This window comes from Bos indicus, chromosome 15, assembly GCF_029378745.1.
Source record: "Bos indicus isolate NIAB-ARS_2022 breed Sahiwal x Tharparkar chromosome 15, NIAB-ARS_B.indTharparkar_mat_pri_1.0, whole genome shotgun sequence".
In the NCBI taxonomy this organism is placed as follows: domain Eukaryota; kingdom Metazoa; phylum Chordata; class Mammalia; order Artiodactyla; family Bovidae; genus Bos; species Bos indicus.
The window spans coordinates 6329898-6353208 of NC_091774.1; the positions used below are offsets into that span (position 1 = coordinate 6329898).

General features: G+C 40.8%; 1 protein-coding gene across 1 annotated transcript; it reads left to right on the forward strand.

Annotated features, from left to right (window-relative positions):
- The first annotated feature begins 1483 nt into the window (after positions 1–1483).
- On the forward strand, positions 1484–15180 carry MMP27 (matrix metallopeptidase 27). Its single transcript, XM_070803136.1, has 10 exons — positions 1484–1582; positions 2390–2628; positions 3737–3885; positions 3972–4100; positions 9278–9439; positions 9619–9736; positions 11928–12058; positions 12956–13115; positions 13644–13747; positions 14661–15180. The coding sequence occupies exons 1-10, from the start codon at positions 1484–1486 to the stop codon at positions 14900–14902; spliced, it is 1533 nt and encodes a 510-aa protein (XP_070659237.1). The 3' UTR covers positions 14903–15180.
- Positions 15181–23311: the final 8131 nt, after the last annotated feature.

The window sequence follows — 23311 nt, forward strand, 5'->3', positions numbered from 1 at the left end:
AGGTAGAAAGAAATTATCAAAGAAATAATAGAGGAAATTTTCCTTGAAGTTTTCATAATGAAAGAGCTCTCATTGCCAAGCAATGTACTGCAAAAAGACTCACATTAAGAGATATCTTTATAAAATTTCAGAATACCTGGGTAAAGAGACTTCCAAAATTATTCAGAAATAAAAAGAAACATACCAAGAATAAAAGGCTTTTCAATAACAACACTAGATTCTAGAAAAACAATGAAACAGAAACGTCAGAATTCTAAGGCAGATTGATATCAGCCTGATATTCCATAACCAGGCACACTCTCTGTAGAGTATGAAGACAGAATAAAGGGTATTCTAGACATGAAAAGACTCAAAACATGCACTTTCCTTGCAGCCTTTCTTAGACCCCCACCCCCATTACCCATGGCTGCCTACACGTGCATTTGCTCCAGTCCGGTCAGACCTCCTGCAGCTCGTCTCTGCCGTGGTCCCTGCTTCCTTTCATTGCACCCTTTCTTAGACATGGCTGCCTACACATGCATTTGCTCCAGTCCAGTCAGACCTCCTGCAGCTTGTCTCTGCCATGGTCCCTGCTTCCTGTGGCCTCCCTCCACTCATATGCCTTCTCTTTTCCTCTTTGAGAACCAATCCTACACACTCTTCAAGAGCCAGTGCAAGCTCAACCTGCTTGAAGCCTCTAGATCACACTCATCTGCAGTGATCTCAGTGCCTTTTGGGCCATTTCAGTCTTCAGAATCTTTACTGTGCATTTTGCCACTTTTCTCCATTTTACCTGGGGTTAGTCTGTGTATGTCTGAATTTTCCAACAAGTTTGGACCAGTGTCTTATTCTTTCTTGCATTAATAATGACAGGCAAAGAGTGAGTGCTCAATAAACATCTGGTATTTACCCAGTTAATTAGGATAATCTGATTCCTAAATCAATTGTCTTTTCACAATACCGTGTCTTTGAAAACTTTGTTCTTTGAAAAACAGACATGCCTTGTTTATTAGAAGACAGGAAGTAAGGAAGTATCTGTATCAAGAGCAAGACAACAGCTGAAATCATATTCCTCAGAAGAAGCAAAAAATTATAATTTTGCAAGCATAACAGGTGATGCAACAAAAGATAAAAAATTTTACAAAGAAAATTATCTTGTTATACAAATATTATGGGCTTTGATTCAACTGAAAATTATTAAACTCCCAAGAATTTATGCATAGGAAAGCCTCCAACTTTGCAAGGGCAAAATTAGCTTGGAGCCTCAGTTTGTATTATTTTAAATTCAATAATAACAGTGACTGTATTTACCAAACAAATCATAGATTATGATTGTGAAATCAACTCAACCTAAGAAAAAAAAAAGCATACCATGACACACTCCATGGCAAATGTCCTTTTCTGTTTTTAATTAAAGGATAATACAAGCCAATTCATGCCACGTCTCACTATTATTTTCTAAATTCTATGCAAACAGAACGAGGCTTCAACTGGAGAGAGAGGAATGAAGAACCTTCTTCTGCTTTTGGTCTTTGTAACACTGTCCTCTGCATTTCCTGCAGACCAAAGAATGGAAGACGAAGAGAACCTGCAACTGACTCAGGTACTGTCTCAGTAAATGTCATTCGTGGCTATCCATAAAAATTTCACTTTACTGATTGTCCGAGGACCTAAAAAGACAGCTCATTCTTACCAAAGAGTCCTGAACTTTTTTGTGAGGAGCTGATTTTCCTTTCCTTGGCCCTAAAGACATCAGGAATGGTGGAGGGTGGAGGGTGGAGAGTGGGGTGGGCTGGAAGAAAGGCAGGATTTGCTATTTAAGCACTGGATACAAGTGAGGAGAGAGTGAGCAGAGACAGAGTCAGCTCTGTAAGAACGGAGATATCCATAAAAGCATCTGAAGACCAGCCAGGGGGACCCAAGTGTAGTTTGGAGCTCCTTATCCTACATGTACGAAAACCACGCTGCTTTGGAGATTCCCTCTAAAAATCAATCCAGGTACTTTGCCATATTTGATGGAATTACTTAAATGTGATTACATGTGAATAATCATATTTTCTCCATAATTTGTTTCAAGGAAACACCAAATGAAAGTAACAGTAAAAATGTGTATGACACAAGATCATCCAACACATAGAAGAAGCATGCTTCTCGTCTGTTAAAGTTTGGAGTTCCATAGCTCTATGGGTGTAGCCGGTTCTGATCACACACAGCTCAATGAGCTTTTGGAAACTGAAAGAGAGGGTGACTCTTCTTCTTCCTCTTTGTTTTCTTCCTCTCCCCTTCCTTTCCCTTGTTATTTATTTCCTTTTCCCCTCCTGCTGCCGGAAAGGATCTCGGAAAGCTTGCTTCTCCTGAGATGGAGGTCTGCTCCCCTGTAGTCCGTGCCTTTTTTTGTCTTTTCGGTTAGGCATATCTCAACCAGTTCTACTCTCTTGAAATAGAAGGGAGTCATCTTGCTCAAAGCAGTAACAGAAGTCTCATAGATGGCAAAATCCGTGAAATGCAAGCGTTCTTTGGATTGACAGTGACTGGAAAACTGGACTCAAACACTCTGGAGATCATGAAGACACCCAGGTGTGGGGTGCCTGACGTGGGTCAGTATGGCTTCACTCTCCCCGGGTGGAAGAAGCACAACCTCACCTACAGGTAATGCTCCTGCTCTTAATCTAAATTAACGTGAATGTTATCTCTAAGAAGCAAAGATAATAATGGTTTATTTTACCCAGCACTTCCTGTGTGCATAGCACTTGATAGGTTTTATTTATTCCACCCTCTCAAAAAACTTGCGACTTAGGCACCCCTGTTATTATCACCTTAAACACAGGAGAAACTGGAAGAAAAAAAAAAAAAACTTGTTTAGCATAGGCCAGTTTGCACAGCTCTTCTCAGCAGACTGGCTCTGCAAATATGCTCTAATCTCTAGCCTCTGCCACCTCCATAAAAACTCTAGGACCAGAACCTCTATGGTCTGACTGCAGATGCTTAAAGGTACAATTGAAGTGTGCTCAAGGGAAAATGAGAAAATGGAGTACAACCAGCTCATGTTGGAGACATGTATGAGTTAGATTGTCAAATCTCAGGTGGACCTCGGATATTGCAAAGGAGCTGGCTTATCGGCAGAAAGAGGTTAAGGGGTGACCTGTGACCTGAGATAGAGGCAGTGGCCGTGAGCACTGCTCCAGAGCCCTCCTGGCTGGCCTTAAAAAGTCTAGTAGTCCTTCCTTCTTCTTCTTGAGCCTTAGGGATTGAGGTAAAAGTAGATTCAGCAAAATAGAGAATATAAACAAAAGCAAGAGCTTTTCCTGAGAAACAAACTCTTTGTGGCTGTCAAGTGAGACTTAACATATGACACATGCATAAAACTGATTTCTATAAGCTGTTTGAGAAAATGAATCTCAGTTCTCTTTAGAAGATCATATCATACAGTCATATGCACAGCAAATCCATGCATAAAATGATCTTCCACCTTAAGACATGACCTTAGGGAAGTCATTTAACCTCTTTGAGCCTCATTTGTCTAAGTGCAATCATACTACCTGATGAATAGCACAGATGAAAGACTGAATTATTAACATATAGCAAATGTAAAAATACCTAATTTAAATGGTAAAGCATTGTAGAAATGTAGCAATAGCACCATACCAAAAGTTACTGCAGCATGTGATGGATAAGATAGAAATTATTTTCTTTTCCTAGTATATGTGTTTACATGCTTGTATAACAGCGAATTGATACATATCTGTTAATTTGTAAGAATTGTAAACTACACTCCTGATATGGCTCGAGCTGATGTGGATGAGGCTATCCAAAAAGGTTTAGAAGTGTGGAGCAAAGTCACTCCACTAATATTCACCAAGATTTCCAAAGGGATCGCTGACATCATGATTGCCTTTAAGACCCGAGGTAAGGTTTTCAGCAGAGAAAGCAATATAGCCATTTTCATCTTGGGAGCTTTGACGAGGCTGATCCTCTTACCCCCTGTTTCCCAGTCCATGGTTCGTGTCCTCGTTACTTCGACGGCCCCTTGGGAGTCCTCGGCCACGCCTTTCCCCCTGGTCTGGGATTGGGTGGAGACACTCACTTTGATGAGGATGAGAACTGGACCAAGGATGGAGTAGGTGAGCCCAATTTTCTTTACAAACAAAATGTTACTATTCATACAAATCCCTGAAAGGAATAGCTTTGCAATTAGTTGCTTTTTACTTCCCAGTTTCCCTATGATGTTTCATATTCCAGATGACATTGATGAAAGTGTTCAGTGTCTATTCAGACAACTGTGCTTGTACAGTTCAGAGCTTTATCCACACAGCACTTTCATAAAGCTGCTAATCCTGTTATTATCAGAACATTCTTCCCTTCCTCATATGTTCATTCATACATCTGCAATGCCTAAAGGGCCACTACATGTCTGGATCTATGCAAGGTGTCGTGCAGACCACAAAGTTGTTCTAGAAAAGTTCAGAGCTTCATGATCTTGGGTGGTGTATAAGGCCTAGACCCACTCACCACCATACAAGGCAGAAAGTACAGTGTATTATACCAATGGCAGAAGTCATCTCTAGCTTGAAGATTGAAAGAAGACTCTGCTGCTGCATCGCTTCAGTTGTGCCCAACTCTGTGCGACCCCACAGACGTAAGCCCACCAGGCTCCCCAGTCCCTGGGATTCTCCAGGCAAGAATATTGGAGTGGGTTGCCATTTCCTTCTCCAATGCATTCATGCATGCTAAGTCACTTCAGTTGTATCTGACTCTGACCGACCCTATGGACAGCAGCCCTTCAAGCTCCACTGTCCACAGGATTTTCCAGGCAAGAATATTGGAGTAGGTTTCCATGACTCTGGGAGGTAGTAATTCCAAGTTAGTGATTGAAAGATGCTGTGTGGGTACATGGCCCATAGGACGTCCATTTATATACATGAACCTCTTCACCTAACTCTTGCTTGTCTGCCAAAGAATTGGATCCTGGTCTTTATATTTGACTTATTTCTTTAGGCCATGGGCAGTGATTTTATTTCTCTTATTGGGCCTCCCTGGCATGAAGATAAGTGATATTTTATTATGTTTCAAATAAAAAAACGAAACTTTGTTATCTCAATCCCATGGATGGAGGAGCCTGGTAGGCTGCAGTCCACAGGGTCGCTAGGAGTCGGACACGACTGAGCGACTTCACTTTCACTTTTCACTTTTCATGCATTGGAGGAAGAAATGGCAACCCACTCCAGTGTTCTTGCCTGGAGAATCCCAGGGACGGGGGAGCCTGGTAGGCTGCTGTCTATGGAGTCGCACAGAGTCAGACACGACTGAAGCGACTTAGCAGCAGCAGCAGCAGCAGCAAACAAAGGAGCAGTTCGGTAGACTCTCAGGTTCTCTCTACTCTTTTTTTTCTGTCATTTACCACAGTCATCATGTCTCTGGTATTTGGTTTCCAGGGTTCCAGGAAAGAGGATGCTGTGGCTTTCTGGTGGGTGGTACACAAGCCCACAATCAGTCCTGACCACATAACTCTATGTAGTCTGTGAGTCAGTCATAGTTTCTGCAAAACTGAAAGCCAGTGACTCAAAATGACGCACAGCCTCTCCTTGCTAAGTCTGAGCACGTGATGGAAGTGTTCTTCCAAGAGCTAGGCAACAAAGAGGGGAAAGGACTCCATGCTGGCTGAACTTCAAGGGGAGTTTGGAGGTGGTGGCTGCACTGCCACAGAGGTAACATTACAGCCAAGAAAGTGAAAGAGGTAGGGTGACCCCAGGATCCAAATGACAGAGGAGTTGAAGGGACGGGGTCTGTCTCCTGCTGAGATGTGTTCCAATATTTTCCTGGATTTGGCCTGAAGGTCGGGTGGATACATCCAATCAGGCAGGTATAGGAAATATTCTAGTGCTCACCAAAGTCAGAAATGACTCCCCTCACTCAGCCAGGCTTTACTTGCATATCTAGAAGCAGAGATTAGTCTCAGGTTTCACTATCATTTTTTTAAAAATATTTATCTATTTGTATTTAGCTGCATTGGGTCTTAGTTGCATCAAGTGGGCTCAGTTGTTCCATGGCATGTGGGATCTTAGTTCCCTGACCAGGAATTGAACTCATCTCCCCTGTACTGCAAGGCAGATTTGTAACCACTGGACCAGCAGAGAAGTCCCCTCATTATCATTGTATCCCTATTAGTTCCAATTTGTTGCTGTTTGCCGCTAGGTTGTATCTGACTGTTTTGCCACCCCATGGACTGTAGCCCAACAGGCTCCTCTGTCCATGAGATTCTCTAAGCAAGAATACTGAAGTGGGTTGCCATGTCCTCAACCAGGGAATCTTCCTAATGCAGGGACTGAATCCATGTCTCCTGCACTGGCAGGCAGATGCTTCCCACCTGAGAAGCCCATTAATTCCAACACTTAGTGGTAAAAGGCTTCCCTGGTGGCTCAGAGGTTAAGGCATCTGCCTGGAATGCGGGAGACCCGGGTTCAATCCCTGGGTCGGGAAGATCCCCTGGAGAACGAAATGGCAACCCACTCCAGTACTCTTGCCTGGAGACTCCCATGGAGGGAAGAGCCTGGTAGGCTACAGTCCATGGGGTCACAAAGAGTCAGACACGACTGAGAGACTTTCCTTACCTTACCTTAGTGGTTAAAGTACTATTCCCCACACTGCAACTGGCCCCTTGCCAAAGGGGATGTGTGGGATGGATTATGAAAAACTCCAGAGGGTCCTGGGCCCCAAGCTGGCAAAACTTGCCTGAGCAAAGCAGAGGATAAACATAGCCCTCCACCAAGTTCTGGGTGGATAGCCAGGCAACAATATTAAAAAAGGGTGTTTTGTAACTGCTTTATTGTAATACATTCCCTCAGGGTTGAAACTATTGGACCTGGGGATCCCTAATCTTCTAACTCTCAGCTTTCTGACCTACACGGGAAAATGTTTTCCTGTTCTCTAATAAAAATGTAAAATCTCAAGCATCCAATCAAGCATCTCCAATCAAATGGATTTTTTTAAATAGAAAATTTGGCAATAATGTATAATATACCTTTTTACTATATGTGGGCTCTCTTTATGCAAAGGGCACAAAAGTCTTAGTGCAACTCCATTAAAAGCAATAGACAGCAGTCATCTGCTAATCCCACTGCTTCCTAAGGGGTTGGAAGTCACTGCATGGTGATATCAGAGAGATCTGAACACATGGAGAGGGTTTCCTGGGAATCTCCCAAAGTGAGGCCAGTTTCAAACCTGTATGTGAATGTAAATGCTTCACACACATATGCACTGGCACCAGGCAACTGAAACAGCCCTCAGAGACCACTACAGATGCAGGGCTGGGCTGCAGAAGAGCAGTGGTCTGTGGCATGGGGGAACCTACATGCAGGAAGATGACACAACTTATCTATAATAAGGGCAAAAAAACCTTGCAAAGCACCAGTCCTTAGCAAACATTCAGAAAGTGTTTGACACTGATAATTATCTTGGTGATTATTAATACTAATGATAATGGTGATGATTAAGTGATTTCTAGGAGAAAAAAAAATTCACAAAGGTACTGATGTATAATGCCCAAACTTATCTATTTAGTTGCATCTCCAAGAAGGCAGAAATGAAATCTTTTTTCTACTGTATCATACAGCCTATAATATTGTCAGTACATGAGAAATGCTCTACAAATAATAGTAAATGAAGCCTTTCAACAGTCCTTTACTCAAAATCTACTCTAATCCATGCTTTGTAATATAACTGGAATATACAATAGCGTACAACACACAGACTCTACTCTCCAGGGGTTTACAGTCTAGACGGCACATTCTATAAATGGCATTTAAAGTTAGTATGATCAACCTTGGGATAAAAGGTACTATGGCAATGTAATAGGAGCACCTAAAAGAAATTCCAGCCCATATACAGAGGTCAGGGAGGAAGTGACGCCAACCTGAGACTTGAAGGCTCTGCAGGAATTCTGAAGCAAAGTGGAGTAAAAAGTGTTCTAGACAGAATAGCCCAACCAACTCAAGTATCAGAACTGTAATGGAGCAGAAGGCTAAAATGGTGTAGATTAGAATCCTATATAGAGGGTCTTGAGAGCCAGAATAAAAGTTTGCACTTCGTTTAGATGATCTGAATTTTAATTACTTCTTTAAAGAGTCACTTGTCCCATCCCTGTTCAAAAGCACACAAAGTGATGTTGCCAGCCAGACAAGGGGAGGCAGCAAAAGCCAGAGCAAAAAGCATGAAAGTCCATGAATAATTCTTTGCCTTTCCATGGTTGTTTTATGCAAACATCACTGGACAAGGCTCCATCACAAAAGGCTCAGCATTTTCCTTAGTATCCATAGGTTTAGCTGCAAGTCCAAGGACAGTCTTTTTGATATACTTAGAAGCTTACAGACTGTAGGAGAGACAGACAAACAAAAAGGCAATTCCAACCATGCATGGTACAACTTCTGGTGTGGATAAGTAGAGTATTCCAGTCTTGTCCAGGAGGAACATCTAACCATCCTTTCATCCAAATAAAAGCCTGGATATCCAGCACCCATTACTAAACTGTTTATCAGTCCCCAGGAAGATAATTAAGACATGGTCTCTGGACTGAAAGGGTGCACAACTTAGGGAAAGAAAAAAAGAATGCAGTACTTATTTGCAAAGACAGAATTAAGCTCAGTCTACAGAAGCAGAGAGAGGTGCAATTAAGTCAACCCGGATAGGAGCTGGGGGAAAGAAGTCTTGTGACGATGACTCTGGAGGGGGTCCCTGAGGCCTATGCAGGACAGATGGGTGAAGGGGGTGAAAGAGATAATACTCTGGGCAGAAGTGATGGAGATACAGAGACACAGATGAAAAAGAGCATGGCATAGATGAGAAATGCAAGTGATTCCACATGGCTAGCTCAGGGAAAATGAAAATAAAATATGAGGCTGGGGAAAAAAGCAGGGACTAGTTCATGGAAGGCTATGTTTAGGTATTTGGACTTGATCCTACAACCAGTGGAGAATCTCTGAAGAATATAAGTAGGGGAAATATGATCATGTACAGATGCCTAACAACAACCCAAAACTGGTGGCTTTTTTTTTTTTCCCACTACTATCCATTTCGAGACACCTGTTTTCTGCCATCTGCTTGCTCTGGGTTACATTTCTCCATGATGTGACTAATACCAATTATCACTGTTGAAAAATTTCCCAGATAAATAATGGTTCATGTGTCATAAGAATTGTCTGTTTGACAAGCCTTTTTTTTTTCATTTCTCTCAGTTACTTCCTAATCTCAGATGCAATCATTCTTCTGATTGACTAACATACTCATGTTTTCCGTTTTTGTTAAGGATTCAGCTTATTTCTTGTGGCAGCTCATGAATTTGGCCATTCACTGGGGCTCTCTCACTCCAGTGATCAAACAGCGTTGATGTTCCCAAACTATGTCTCCTTGGATCCTAGCAAATACCCACTTTCTCAGGACGATATCAACGGAATCCAATCCATCTACGGTGAGCAATAAATCTGAATATATGTGAACTGAATTGAAGGCTTTCCAGGAAGGACGTTGAGAAAAATCACTTCTCGAAATATTATTATGAGGAAAGTATTCTCTTGGGAAAGATCCTTCTGTAGGTATTTCCACATGCCTTCTTAGTTCACTGAGGTTTTTTTTTTTTCATCAAAGCAGGGCCACCTAAGGTACCTGAGAAGCCAAAGGGACCCACTCTACCTCATGCCTGTGACCCCGATTTGACTTTTGATGCTATCACCACTTTCCGCAGAGAAGTAATGTTCTTTAAAGGCAGGTAAACCCATTCCCTTAAACACCTCAACTTCCTGTGAAGTTTTTCTTTTCAAGAGATTTGGGGATAAGAGAATATATCTTGCTTTTTGTTTTATAACTGTCTACATTGCTTGAATGTATTACTCTGTGCACATACCTCTTACCTGTTTGATAAATTGTTGTTTTTTCAAATGGTTATTATCTACTTAATTTTTCGAGTAACTGCCATTCCACTCTCCACAGAGGTGACACCGCTTTACATTCCTACCAACAACAACTAATGGTCCAGTTTCTCCACATCCTCACCAATGCTTGTGCTCTGTTTTTTCATCCCTGCTCAATGTCACCTCTCGGAGAATGTGTTCTGTGGCCTAATCTCCACCCTCCCAGGTAGAGGTGAGCCGCTCTTTCCTCTGTGATACCATTGTTTTCATTTACACCCCATCCCATCCCCTATCAGTCACTCAGTAGGTCTTGTCAAGTCCTACTGCAGACACATCGATGGCCTATGTCCACTCCCTTCTCTCCGTCTCCACCACCATCTCCAGCTCATCCAAGCTACCATCATTTCTCATCTCCTACTCCAAAAGCCTATTTACTAGCCTGCTTGTTTCTGCTCCCATCTTTCATACATGCAACAATAATAAATTAATTTTTAAATGTTTTTAAGGAAATTTTTTAATTGCCATTGAACCAGAGTCTACTTTCAGTAACTTCTTAGCTAAAATAATACCACAATCCCGACGATGTCCTGGACCTGGCTTACACCTGGCTACAGAAGCGGAGAGAGGTGCAATTAAGTCTAGGAGTTAGAGATTCAATTATTAAATTTTCAAGAATTTTGTAAACTAGCTCATATTGATTTAGTACCTTGAAATTGGCCTTGGTTGGAGTACCTACACCCTGACAATCACCAAATGATAAAAATTAGGTCTTTTTCCCGGAGAAGGCAATGGCATCCCACTCCAGTACTCTTGCCTGGAAAATCCCTTGGATGGAGGAGACTGGTGGGCTGCAGTCCGTGGGGTCGCTAAGAGTCAGACACGACTGAGTGACTTCACTTTCACTTTTCACTTTCATGCATTGGAGGAGGAAATGGCATCCCACTCCAGTACTCTTGCCTGGAAAATCCCTTGGATGGAGGAGACTGGTGGGCTGCAGTCCGTGGGGTCGCTAAGAGTCAGACACGACTGAGTGACTTCACTTTCACTTTTCACTTTCACGCATTGGAGAAGGAAATGGCAACCCACTCCAGTGTTCTTGCCTGGAGAATCCCAGGGACAGGGGAGCCTGGTGGGCTGCAGTCGAAGTGACTTAGCAGCAGTAGCAGGTCTTTTTCCTACCTGGAGAGCCAGTTGTGAAATATGCATCAATGGACCATTCCTCGAAGTTGAATCAACAAAGTGTTAGCTGTGGTAGGAAATCTCTTCTCTCACTATGTAGTTACTGCACTTAACTTGCAACATGGTGTGCCAGTTATGTATACCATGGCCACACTTTCAGAGCAAAGTGTCAGGACATTTACCATCTGACAAGGATATAGGGGCAAAAGGAAAGAACATGTGAAATCAGACTCCTTCCACCCATGACTATGTAGCACTACAGTTCATGGGGTCACAGTGTCAGATACAACTTGGCGACTGAACAGCACCAACAGTGACATGCTGTCATACCATGCTCCTGATAGCTGAGGCTGAGAGGCCACTTGTCAGGGATGGGTTCCCAGCATGGGAAGAAAAATGAACTATAAGGACTTTTCAGACCTTGCTCACGGATCTACCTCAGAGCTTTACAGCCAGAAGGGAAATCTGAGGAAATATTTAGCAATGACAATAATAACATTTTTAATTCTAGCAATCAATACCAGAAATTTTTTCTTAGAATGCTTGGTGTTGACTTAGAATATTGGGAATTGCTGCTTTGGCAAAAATGAAGTGACCAAATACACTGAGAACTGTTAATGAGACTTCCATGGGTAGTTTGCTACTCTAAGTACCCAAAAGAGTGGGCACAAAGGCATGTCCTGACTTTGGTGATCCAAAGGGTAGAACTGAATTCATAACCACCTAAAATTTCTGAGGAAAATTATGCTAATGCTATAAACTGATGAAAATATCAACCAATTAGATAAAGTCAAGTCTAAGTTTGCAGTGGTTTCATTGAAATAGATACACATAGACTGTATATAAAGTATGGTTTCCTGTCTAACACAGGCACATATGGAGGATCTATTATGACATCACTGACGTTGAATTTGAATTAATCTCTTCATTCTGGCCATCTCTGCCAGCTGATATTCACGCTGCATATGAGAACCCCATCGACAAGATTCTGGTTTTTAAAGGTAACATTGCCTATCATTATTCCTCTTCTCCTTGTGTATGCCTGAACTAGTTAGCAGATATTTTAATTCAAGGAATATAATCTTCATGCATGAGCCAAATGGACAGGGCTTCTGCTCTGACCTTAAGTTCCTATTATAAAGAACAACTATCCAAGGATTCTCTCTGGCTATAAAGATAAACGTCATCCCAAGTGCACAGGAGAGAAGAAACCTGTATAACAAAAACTAAAAACCTTTTTTTCTGCCAAATAAAGGTAACCCATCTCTCTTCTTATATTCCCTTTTTACTAGGGCTGCTAGATGTGGCAAATAAAAATACAAGATGGTTTCAATTTCAGACAAATAAAAAATAACTTTTTAGTTTAAGTGTGCACATTGTAATATTTTGGATATACTTATACCAAAAATTAATCACTGTTTACTTGAAATTCAGATTCAGATTCAATTGGTATCTTATATTCAATCTAGCAACCCTACTTTCCAGGAGGATTTTATCAGATTACTTGCCTTTGAGAACATTAGGGCATGGAAATTTAGGAGAACAAATATACTCGATAGTTTTGTCAGCATTAGAGAAGAATCAGTATAATGAACTCAACTGACATGGGTATGCATACCATGAACTATGAAAGTGAAAGTGTTAGCATCCATGGAATTCTCCAGGCAAGAATACTGGAATGGGTAGCCATTTCCTAGGTATATATTATTTGTGTAATATTAATGATATGTAAGCAGCTAAAGAACATGGTAAGAGTAAATGGAGACATAAGATTACTAAATCTTTAAGATTTGCACCTGAAAGGAACTAGGAATCTAATTATTTTCAAACTTCTTAAGACACCTATTTCTCCCTTTAGGAAATAAATCAGAAGATAATCACTCTCCCTCTCGTCCTAGATGACAACTTCTGGGTGATCAGAGGATATGCTGTCTTACCAGATTATCCCAAATCCATCTATACTCTTGGCTTTCCAAGACGTGTGAAGAAAATTGATGCAGCTGTGTGTGACCGCAGCACAAGAAAGACCTACTTCTTTGTGGGCATTTGGTGCTGGAGGTAAGTTTGCAGACAATTGGCCCCTTGTTTTAGTCTGGAGAAAAATATCCACAAAGCATCACTTTAACACTGTCTTCCAAAAGTGTTATGTTGAAGACAATCTTAGGTGGATGGCATTCACCAAACAAAAGAATGTTTCAGTCAGGTCAAAGATCTTTCTCCAGCTTATAGAAATAAAGATAAAATAATAAGGCTGGTGGTGCCAACCAAGCTGCCAGTGACAAACATATTCAGTCAAAATCATTGAAACTCCGGAAAGGGCCCTTTGATTTAACAGTTCCTCAGAATAGAAACGATCTGGTAAATTATGTGGCTTTTTTCCCTCATAATTCCTTGTTTTTAAGACACTGTCAGAGATCTGACCAAATATACTCTTTGCCATTTTTAATTATTGATCCTACTAGTTTTCTTCCAATAGGATTACTTTTTTCCTACATATTTGCTTGACTCCAAGTTATGCAGTAAAAAAATTAGTCCTCTTCCCTGAAACAAAGGTCCCCCCAAAACCTTTCAAATCCATGTCTCCAGGTATGATGAAGTGACCCAAACCATGGACAAAGGGTACCCACGGAGAGTGGTAAAGTACTTCCCAGGAATTGGCCTCCGAGTGGACGCCGCTTTCCAACACAAAGGTAAGCCTCAGTGCCTGACTATTAGGATACTTAGAAGGCTTTACTGACTGTGAAAGAATTCAGCATGAAAACTTAAATGTTTCCATTTTAATGTCCTTTTACTACTTTGAGTACATGTAATAATAAACTGTGGGGATCTTATCAAAATTGAATAGTAAATTTGAGTTATATTCTCTGACATACTACTTCGAAACTATGCAAAAGGTATCAAAATTATCACTGATCATAGATGTCTGATAAAGATACCCCTGAAGAGTTTCAAGTGTGAAACATGACTGGGCATCTGAACTGAACAGTGATTCTCAAACCTCAATGTATATAGTTTAATAAACACAGTTTAGGGTTTGTATATGAAGCGACAAGTTCCTTAGAGTTTCTGAGGCAGTAGGATTGTGCCAGGAATCTACAGTTTTAAAAGAACCTTGGGCAAATTAATGAATCAGTCCAGCTACTATATCTTCAAAAACAACAGAGCAGACCATGGAGTAAGCAGAAGTCTAAAGATATTTTTGAGTATCGCCATCTTTTATTCTAGTGAAATTTAATACGGAACCTCAGAACTTAAAACAGATAAAGCAGAGCAGCTTTAGGAAAATGAGATAAGGCCCAAGACCATACTCATAGAGGCCTCTTTCTCCCCCTCACTGGGACATTTTTTGGAAACCTAGTCTGAGAACCTCTGGTATAAACTACAGCCCCTTGAAATTCATGTTTCATACCTTGGCTTTTTCCTCAGGGAAATAAAACTAATATTTTTCATGTGACTGGGTAAAGTAAAATGTATGTATATAGTTACACATTTATTTTCTCTCCATATCATGTTCAATTATTGTATTCTACATTCATAAAATTGAAAAGTATAGAACAATTATACAGTTGTATAAGATAACTAATCATGATTCTCTCTCTCTAGGATTCTTCTATTTCTTCCGTAGATCAAAACAATTTGAATATGATCCTAAGGCAAAGACCGTTACCCGAATAATGAAAACCAATACTTGGCTTCAGTGTAAAGAACCGTTAAATTCATCATCTGATTTTACAATCAGTGAGGGAAAAGTACATTCAGGAGTGGAGATGTTTCATTATAAAAGTTTAAATTTTCTTATTTTTAGTATTGTTCACATGATGAACAAAATCTACAGTTACCAATAAATTCATAGACCTAAAATAAACCTCAAGGGATCTTTTAATCTGAACTCTGCTTCAAATTAGAACAGAACTGTTCTTTAACATCAAGTCTCCAGGCCTAGTTATAAATATCTATTGAATGAAGAAACAGCTGTTTTGAGCTGCCTGATTCTTTTTACAGGAAGTTATGTATAAACAAAACTCTCACTGGACTTGAAGCATATTTTATGTTTTGTAGACTTGAAGAAGTAAGCTATGTGTCTTGTAATAACAAAATACTGAAGACATTTATTAAACCAATCTTTAGCATTCTATTTTGTCTGGACCTTTGGAGTTGGAGAGGCTCAATAAACTGCAACCCACATCCCTACCCATGTTTTGAATCTACTAAGAAATATACAGTTGGGAGAGTACAATACCACCTTTATTACTGAAAAGCTTATGCTAGAGAATGTATCTGTGGAGGAGCAATCTTCCTAATATCAAATTCTAGAGTGAGACATCCTTACTCACAAGTCATGGGAAGAACTAGAAAGCACCCTGCCTCCCCATGGAAAAGAGAGCTACGTACAGACTGCATGGAGCCCAAAGAGGAAGAAATGAGGATGGAGGCACATCTGTCTAGTTCCTGCTCCCAAATCCACCAATCAAATAAGTGATTCTGCCTCCCAAGGAGAGGAGTGAGAACCTAGAGAGATGCAGGAAGTGCTACACTAAAGATAACCCCCCCCAACAATTCAGAAACTAGCAGGAGTAGGCAAGTAATGTTCCCTCCAACCCTCACCCTCCAAGCAGAGACCAGCGCATTGAACCATTCCTTAGAAAGCTTAAAAGCAAGTTTTGTGCACACTGTCCTCATATATCATATACAAGAAATGTGGAAATTTCTTGTGTTTCCTGTGTATGTGGGTCGTGTGTGCTCAGTTGTGTCTAACTCTTTGCAACGCAGTGGACTGTAGCCCACTGGGCTCCTCTGTCCATGGGAGTTTCTAGGCAAGAATACTGGATTGGGCTGCCATTTCCTTCTCCAGTTTATGGGTCAGCTGTCCTTATACCTATTGGTAGAAAGTTCCTGTCCTCTGTTATACATGTACATGTTGGGTTTCTAAATTCTTGTGGTTAAGTTTTGCCTTTACATCGTCAAAGCTGAATGCTTAGCAAAGCTCTACATAAGTTTTGTGACCCCAAAGATGGAAGGCTGTCAGTTGAACTTGATTCTGATTAGGTGATAGATTGAGTAAGTATCAATTGATAGAAAGTGAGAATAGAAAAATCTCAGGAATTCCTACAGCTAGTCCTCCAACTCACACATTTTTTCCTTGAGTTAAGTATTATCAGATTCCTAAAAGAATGGGATATTCTTTTACCCCAAAGAAAAAAGTAGTTGCATGTTTGAAACAGAAAGTAACTTTTAAGAAGTACAGTTTAATACCTAGCATGTAGGAGATAGTAGGTCAGCCTTTGGGAAAAAAAAAAATAGTGCTGGAATAATCAAATATCCAAACACATAAAAAAACTTAGATTAACTCACATGTTCACAAAATTTACTAAAAAATGGGCCATAGACCTCTAAATAGAAGAATTAAAAATATAAAGCTTCTACAAGAAAATAGTTTTTAAATGTTGTAGGCTTGGATTAAACAAAGCCTTGGATTTTTTGATTTTTCAATAAGACATAAAAAGTGTGACCCATAAAAGAAAAATTAGTGAATTGAACTTCATGAACATTAAAAAACTTTGCTTTTCAAAAAAAAAAAAAGAATGAACCACTACACATTGGGAGAAAATATTTTCAAAATATGTGATAAAGGACTTATATCCTGAATATATAAATAATTCTTACAACTCAAAAATAAGAGGACAAACAGCTCAACTTTTTCAATGGCTAAAATATTTGCTATGAGTGGCAAATAATACATGAAAGGATATTCAACATCTCAATCATTAGGAAAATGCTAATTAAAACCACAGTAGGATACTGCTACATACCCACCAGCACGGTTAAAATTTAAGACTGAAAATACCAAATGTTGCCAAGATGCAGAGTAACTGGAACACTCTTGGAGTGTTGGTGAGAGTGAAAAATGATGCAGCCATTTTGGAAAATGGTCTGGCTGTTATAAGTTAAACACATATACATCATGTGACCCAATGACCTCACTCCTAAATGCTTAAAAAAAATGAAAACATGCTCACATTAGTTATACAGAAGTGTTCATGATAGTTTTATTTATATCTAAAACCTGGAAACAACCCAAATGTCTATCAAACTGGTACATCCAGACAGTGGAAAACTATTCAGCAATAAAAAACAATAAATGAATGATACATGCAACAATATGGACGCATCTCAAAAGCATTATGGCTAAGAAGACGGACACAGAAGACCTCATATCTTATGATTGCATTTATATGAAAAATATAACAAGGCAGACTATAATGATAGAAAACAGATGGCTGGTTGCCAGCGGTCAGAAGTGGAAGAAGGGATTGACCACAAAGGCATATATGTGATAGAAATGTTCAATATCATGATTATGGTGGTGGTGGTGACACTACTGAATATATTTTTTAAACCATACACCTAAAATTAGTGAATTTTATTATATGCGAATTCTATTTCAATGTTGCTTATTAGAAAAAGTAGTGCAGCTTAGTCGAAGGCAACGGCAACCCACTCCAGTACTCTTGCCTGGAAAATCCCATGGATGGAGGAGCCTGGTAGGCTGTAGTCCATGGGGTCGTGAAAGAGTCGGGCACCACAGCGATTTCACTTTCACTTTTCACTTTTCACTTTCATGCATTGGAGAAGGAAATGGCAGCCCACTCCAGTATTCTTGCCTAGAGAATCCCAGGGACAGAGGAACCTAGTGGGCTGCCGTCTAAGGGGTCGCACAGAGTCGGACACGACTGAAGCGACTAGGCAGCAGCAGCAGCAGTGCAGCTTAGTATTTAACATTGGATTTCTCAGGGTGGTGCTAGTGGTAAAGAACCCGCCTGCCAATGCAGGAGACATGAAATGGGGGTTGGATCCATGAGTCAGAAAGATCCCCTGGAGGAGGGCATGGCAACCCACTCCGGTATTCTTGCCTAGAGAATTCCACAGACAGAGGAGCCTGGCGGGCTAGAGTCCATAGGTTTTTCGAAGAGCTGGACATGACTGAAGCAACTTAACATGCACGCACACAGATTTTCAAATGTTAATCAAACTTCCTTTGTTTCCTTACATCTGTTCTCACTTCTGTGGCATAAACACCTGGGGTATTCAGAGAGCATCTGAAATGGCACTCAGATTTGCTTATAGGCATTTACTTTCTCCTTAATTTTCAACCCTGGAATATCTAAAAACAGTTTTCCAAGGAACCTATGTTGACTATTAGAGCTGTATTCAAGATTTATAAGTATAACTCAAAGATCAGCTGATTTCATTTATCCTTTGAAATTTTAATGAACTTAATTTTGAAAAGCCTCTGGAGTTTTCTAAGGCCCTCCACCAAGCTATTGGGGAAAAAAAATTCATATTCTTAATGTCCTTTAACCAACCCACCTCCAGTCATCTCACCAGTCACTTCTCCCCTGGATTCCACCCTCCTGCTCCTCTGTCTGACCCCCTCTCTGCTTTGCCCTCTATGAGGAACCCAAGCTCCTCCTTACTGAATTATTTTTCTCTTTAAACATAAAGCAGTTAAGCTGTAACTTTGTTTACTGTCTCTTAAACATGCCATCAGGGCCTCCCTTTACTTGGAGAAGCAGCTTATTTTTTCTCCTAGAGAAGAGGACCAAAATGCACTTGCACCTTACTTCATAATGAAGATGATTTAGTTTCCCTTTACCACCTTGGAGGCTGGGGAAGGGTATGCGCTCAGGAGCCAGGTTGCTTAGACTTGCAGCCCACTTCCTCCCCTTAGCAGCTGTGGAACACTGGGCAAGTTACTGACTTCTCTAGACCTCGGCTTCTCCATTTGTGAAAGGAGAATAGGAAGGGACCCAGACGCTGAACAACTAGTCGCATAGAGCATGTAGAATTAGCACTCGAGACACACTGCTTGGTAACTGTGAGCCATCATTACTGGAATTAGGCAAATTAAACTGTTTATCCAACAGTAAGTTAAACCATTTATCCAAAAGTACAAACAGTTGGAAAAACGAGAAGCCTGCTATATAATACACTTACTGGGGATAAATTAACTGGAAGAACAAACTTTGTTCCAGTTTGCTGTGTCCTTTCTGGTTTTCTCAAGGACCTCTGCTCAGGTTTTCAAAGAAAGAAACAGCTTTAAGAACAAGCGTGAACAAGACTATGTTAACAAATATTTATTCATTTTGGAGATTTGAGCAGTTGAGATGGAACAGAATTAAATTCACACGCAGAGAATGTTTTGAATTATTCTTGCCTTGGGACAAAGAGAGAAGCTCATCATGATCTTTCTGTTATTCATCATGGACGGACTCTCCTAAGAGTGTCATCTAAATGAATCATTTGTCCCAGAGGAAAACGCGATGATTTGTTGTTTTGGGTTTTGGTCTTGAAGTTATTCTGAACTCACGACATCTCCTTAGGTTGAAATTCAGTCCCTTGTTTGTCTTCAGGTATAGAGAACCTTAAAAAGGAAGATCAACACCTACAAAACATTTTAACATATTGAAACTGCTCACAAAATCATTCATTTTGGGTCTTTATTCACTCCTCAATACCATTATCTATCTGCAGTTTCCACATGAAAATAAAAATCTACTTTAAATCACTTAGAATTTGATCTCTAGGAACATCAAAAAAATATGAATAAGATAGTCAACAATGAATTTGAAACCTCCTTACAGTTGTAAGTTCCCAGAACAAAGAAGTGTTTCTGTCTGACCACTATGTACAGTTTCATGCAGTATTTCTTGCTTAATTGACCATAAAGCCAGATTTGATTTTAATCTTGAGCTTTGATTAATTAATGATTTTTGTCCATTTTTGTGAATTATAGTGCTCAATTTCATTAGTAACAAATAGAAGCATTTCAAAGTTCTTGTATTTTTTAACAAACTGAGTTCAAAATTTCAAGTTTCCTGTAAAACTGAGAAGCAAAATACTTCAAATAGGAAATTTCAACTGACAAATTCATGAAGTTGAAGTGGAAACAAAATGGGTCTAAAAACCTCAAGAAATATGATACTAAGACCATATGAGAAAACGCATCTTAGATTATGAGGTTTTCAAACAAACCTGATCTGATCTTCTCAGGAGTCTTGTGTTGGAAAATCTGTTGAGATGGATTTCATCGAAGATGGCACATCGTTATTTTTCATGTAACACTTACCTCGGTATTATAATTGCTAATGTCTCAATTATTCAATATATGTTTATCTAATGCCTGCTGTAAATCAGATGCGCTGTTGAGGATTATCCTTTCATTCAACAATTATTTATTAAGTTCTTACTCTGTGCCAGGCACTGTTTTAGGGCCAGGGATAAAACAGTGAACAAAACTGCAAAGCACCAGGCTTCATGGACCAGTCAAAATAAAGAAAGGACAAATAAACCAAAAATTGTAAGTATGTCAAGGATGATGAATGCTCTGAGGAAAAGCAGGGAGCAGACTGTGTGGGTGCTGAGCCTGCTTGCCTCGGGGTTGGATTCCTCGCTCAGAACGGGGTGGTGGGTGCCGCCGCCTGCAGGCCGAGCTCCGGCCTCAAAGAGTCCATCTGAGGAGAGGCGCTGAGAGCCCTGGGCGAAGGAGAAGCCTCTCCCGGCAGTGGGGGCCGTTTCCCCAGACTCAGCTCTGCCACAGCCTCGGTGCTGCCTGCTCCTTGCCGGTGATGCGGGCGGCTTTCCCCCACCTTCGCGGGGAGACAAGGACTGGCGGCTTCCGGTGTTCGTAGCTCCTGGGTTGCTAGTCTCTTCCGGCTTCGCAGCCATCACTCAAGGAACTAATATCCTGCGTTAAATCCCTCTTGTTTCAAATGCTTGAGTGATTTCTGTTTTCTAGTTGACACTTGACTTAATTCTGTGAGTAAGGGGACAGAGAGCATGGTGGACGTGGGTGTTTCGGGGAGAATCACGCAGAGCCCTTGGTGAAGAGCTGATCCGACATCTGCAGGAAATGAGCAAGCAACCCAACCTGGGTGACATGGCGCCCAGGAGGAACCGCGGGGGCAAGGGCCCGAGGCTCAGCTGCAGACCGGTGAGCTCCCAAGACCTGGGGAAATTGGGCTAAGGGTGCAGGGGGGGACGGAGATGAAGTTAGGGAAGCGGCAGGGACGACAGGTGGTGGACGGTCTTGTGGGCCTTTGTACAGGCTTTAGAGTCCAGAGGTTTAAGAGGAGAAACATCACTTGACTTGCGTTTAAAAGAATCACAGGCTACTCTGAGGACAATAAACTGTAGGAGCAAAAGAGAGAAACAGGAGGTGTCTATCTGCCACCACAGATGGTGGTGGTTAGCAGCGGGAAGCCTGAGGGTGTACTATGAAAATAGGACCGGGGAACTTGCTAGCTGACTGGGGGTGAATGGTGTGATGTGAAGAGAGGAGTCGGGTGTAACCCAACTTTGTTTCTGAACAACTGGAAGACTGGAGTGTGTACTCACTAACGTGACCAAGTCTTGGGGAGGAACAACTCTGAGGAGAAAATCAGTGTGTCCAGTTGCCAGTTGGATACACAGACCTGAAATTGGGAAGGGAGCCTGAGCATGGGTGAGGGAGAGGTCCATCTGGGGGATACAGTGTAGAGACACAGGATTGGATGGGGTCACTCAGATAAAAAAGAAATCGAGAACTGATCCCTAGTCATTGACAGGTTAAAGATAAAGATAAACTGTGTTGTGCATTTTGATCCCCACAGCAGTTTTATTTATTTACCTGGTCACATTCTTCCTGTGGGGTGTGCATCAAGTTCATGCCAACAATATATGTCATCATTATATTTTAGATGTACAGCTAATAAGAGCTTCCCAGGTGGCTCGGTGGTAAAAGAATCCACTGGCCAGTGCAGGAGACACAGGATACACGGGTTTGTTCCCTGGGTGGGGAAGATCTCCTGGAGAAGGAAATGGCAACCCACTCCAGTATTCTTGCCTGGGAAATCCGGGACAGAGGAGCCTGGCAGGCCACAGTCCATGGAGTCACAAAGAGTCAGACATGACTGAGCATGCATATACACACATACATGTAATACATTTTTATCAGGTTGGAAAAATCTATAAAATGAGGAAACTGCCACCATGCCATCCTGAGAAGAGACCTATTATCTGTGGTGGAGGAGAACTGTACTTCTCCTTGCTAAGTGGCCTGCAAGCTCAGTTTCCAGTGGGCTCTTATGACTTTATTTTAGCAAGCATTATAAACACTGAAATTTTTTTCTTTTTCTATAAGAATGGAACTTGTTTTAAGAAATCACAAAAAGAATCAATGCAGGAGTTTAAGATTAGAGGCAATATGTCTTTAAAAATTCATTTGATCGTTTTCCACCTCAGTTATTCAAATCAGGAAAGCATCTTCCTCAACACATATCAGAATGGAGCACCTAACTTATTTGAAGCAGATACTCAGATGGAAAATAAGTTTTTTAAGCACTTATCTTCACTGTTAAAAATAGGTTATCTGCAAGCTTATACAGTTACGGTGAAGATCGCTCAGTCATGTCTGACTCTTTGCGACCCCATGGACTGTAGCCTACCAGGCTCCTCTGTCCATGAGATTTTCCAGGCAAGAGTACTGGAGTGGATTGCCATTTCCTTCTCCAGGGACCTTCCTGACCCAGGGATCGAACCCGGGTCTCCCACATTGTAGACAGATGCTTTACCGTCTGAGCCACCAGGGAAGTCCATGCAAGCTTATGAGGACTCTTTAAATAATCATAGTAATAATGACCATGTATTAAACAATATTAAATAATACTAGTTATTTTATGGAATCTCATTTATCCTTGTAACAATCCTAAAAAATCCTAAAACTCCTATTGCACTTTATAAATAAAGAAGTGGGATTTAAGATTATTTTATTTTTCTTATCCAAGGTCATATGATAAATGTCAAAATCCAAATTCTGCCTCATAAAGTCTCATTTTCAATGTTCTCATGGAATATGAATGTTTTAACACTCTATTATGTCCAGTACTCACCACCACTCAAAACAAAACAATACATAATTTCCTTGCACACATTTGTTATTTACCTATGAGAACCTGATTCTTCTGTTCACTCCCCAGCCTGCAGCTGCACCCAGCAGGCTCCATTGTAGCATGTTTCCTGGTTCTTCTGTAATATGTTTCACCAAAGTTCTGATTTCATGATTGCTGTGGTTTATTTTCTCAATATGTGTAAAGGAAAAGGAAAGAACACAGTACCTTCCCTGTTAAGCAATCCTACAACACACCAAGCAACCAAAGGCAATAACCCAGGTGATGGTTACTGGACCCAGTGGTGCCTGCATCCTTCCATGAAAACAC

Bases quoted from the DNA above. Each gene is read 5' to 3' on its own strand.
- MMP27 (XM_070803136.1), top strand. From the start codon at position 1,484: ATGAAGAACCTTCTTCTGCTTTTGGTCTTTGTAACACTGTCCTCTGCA. The intron at 1,583-2,389 runs GTACTGTCTCAG...CTTTTCGGTTAG, and splicing joins AGAACCTGCAACTGACTCAG to GCATATCTCAACCAGTTCTA. The intron at 9,440-9,618 runs GTGAGCAATAAA...TCATCAAAGCAG, and splicing joins CGGAATCCAATCCATCTACG to GGCCACCTAAGGTACCTGAG.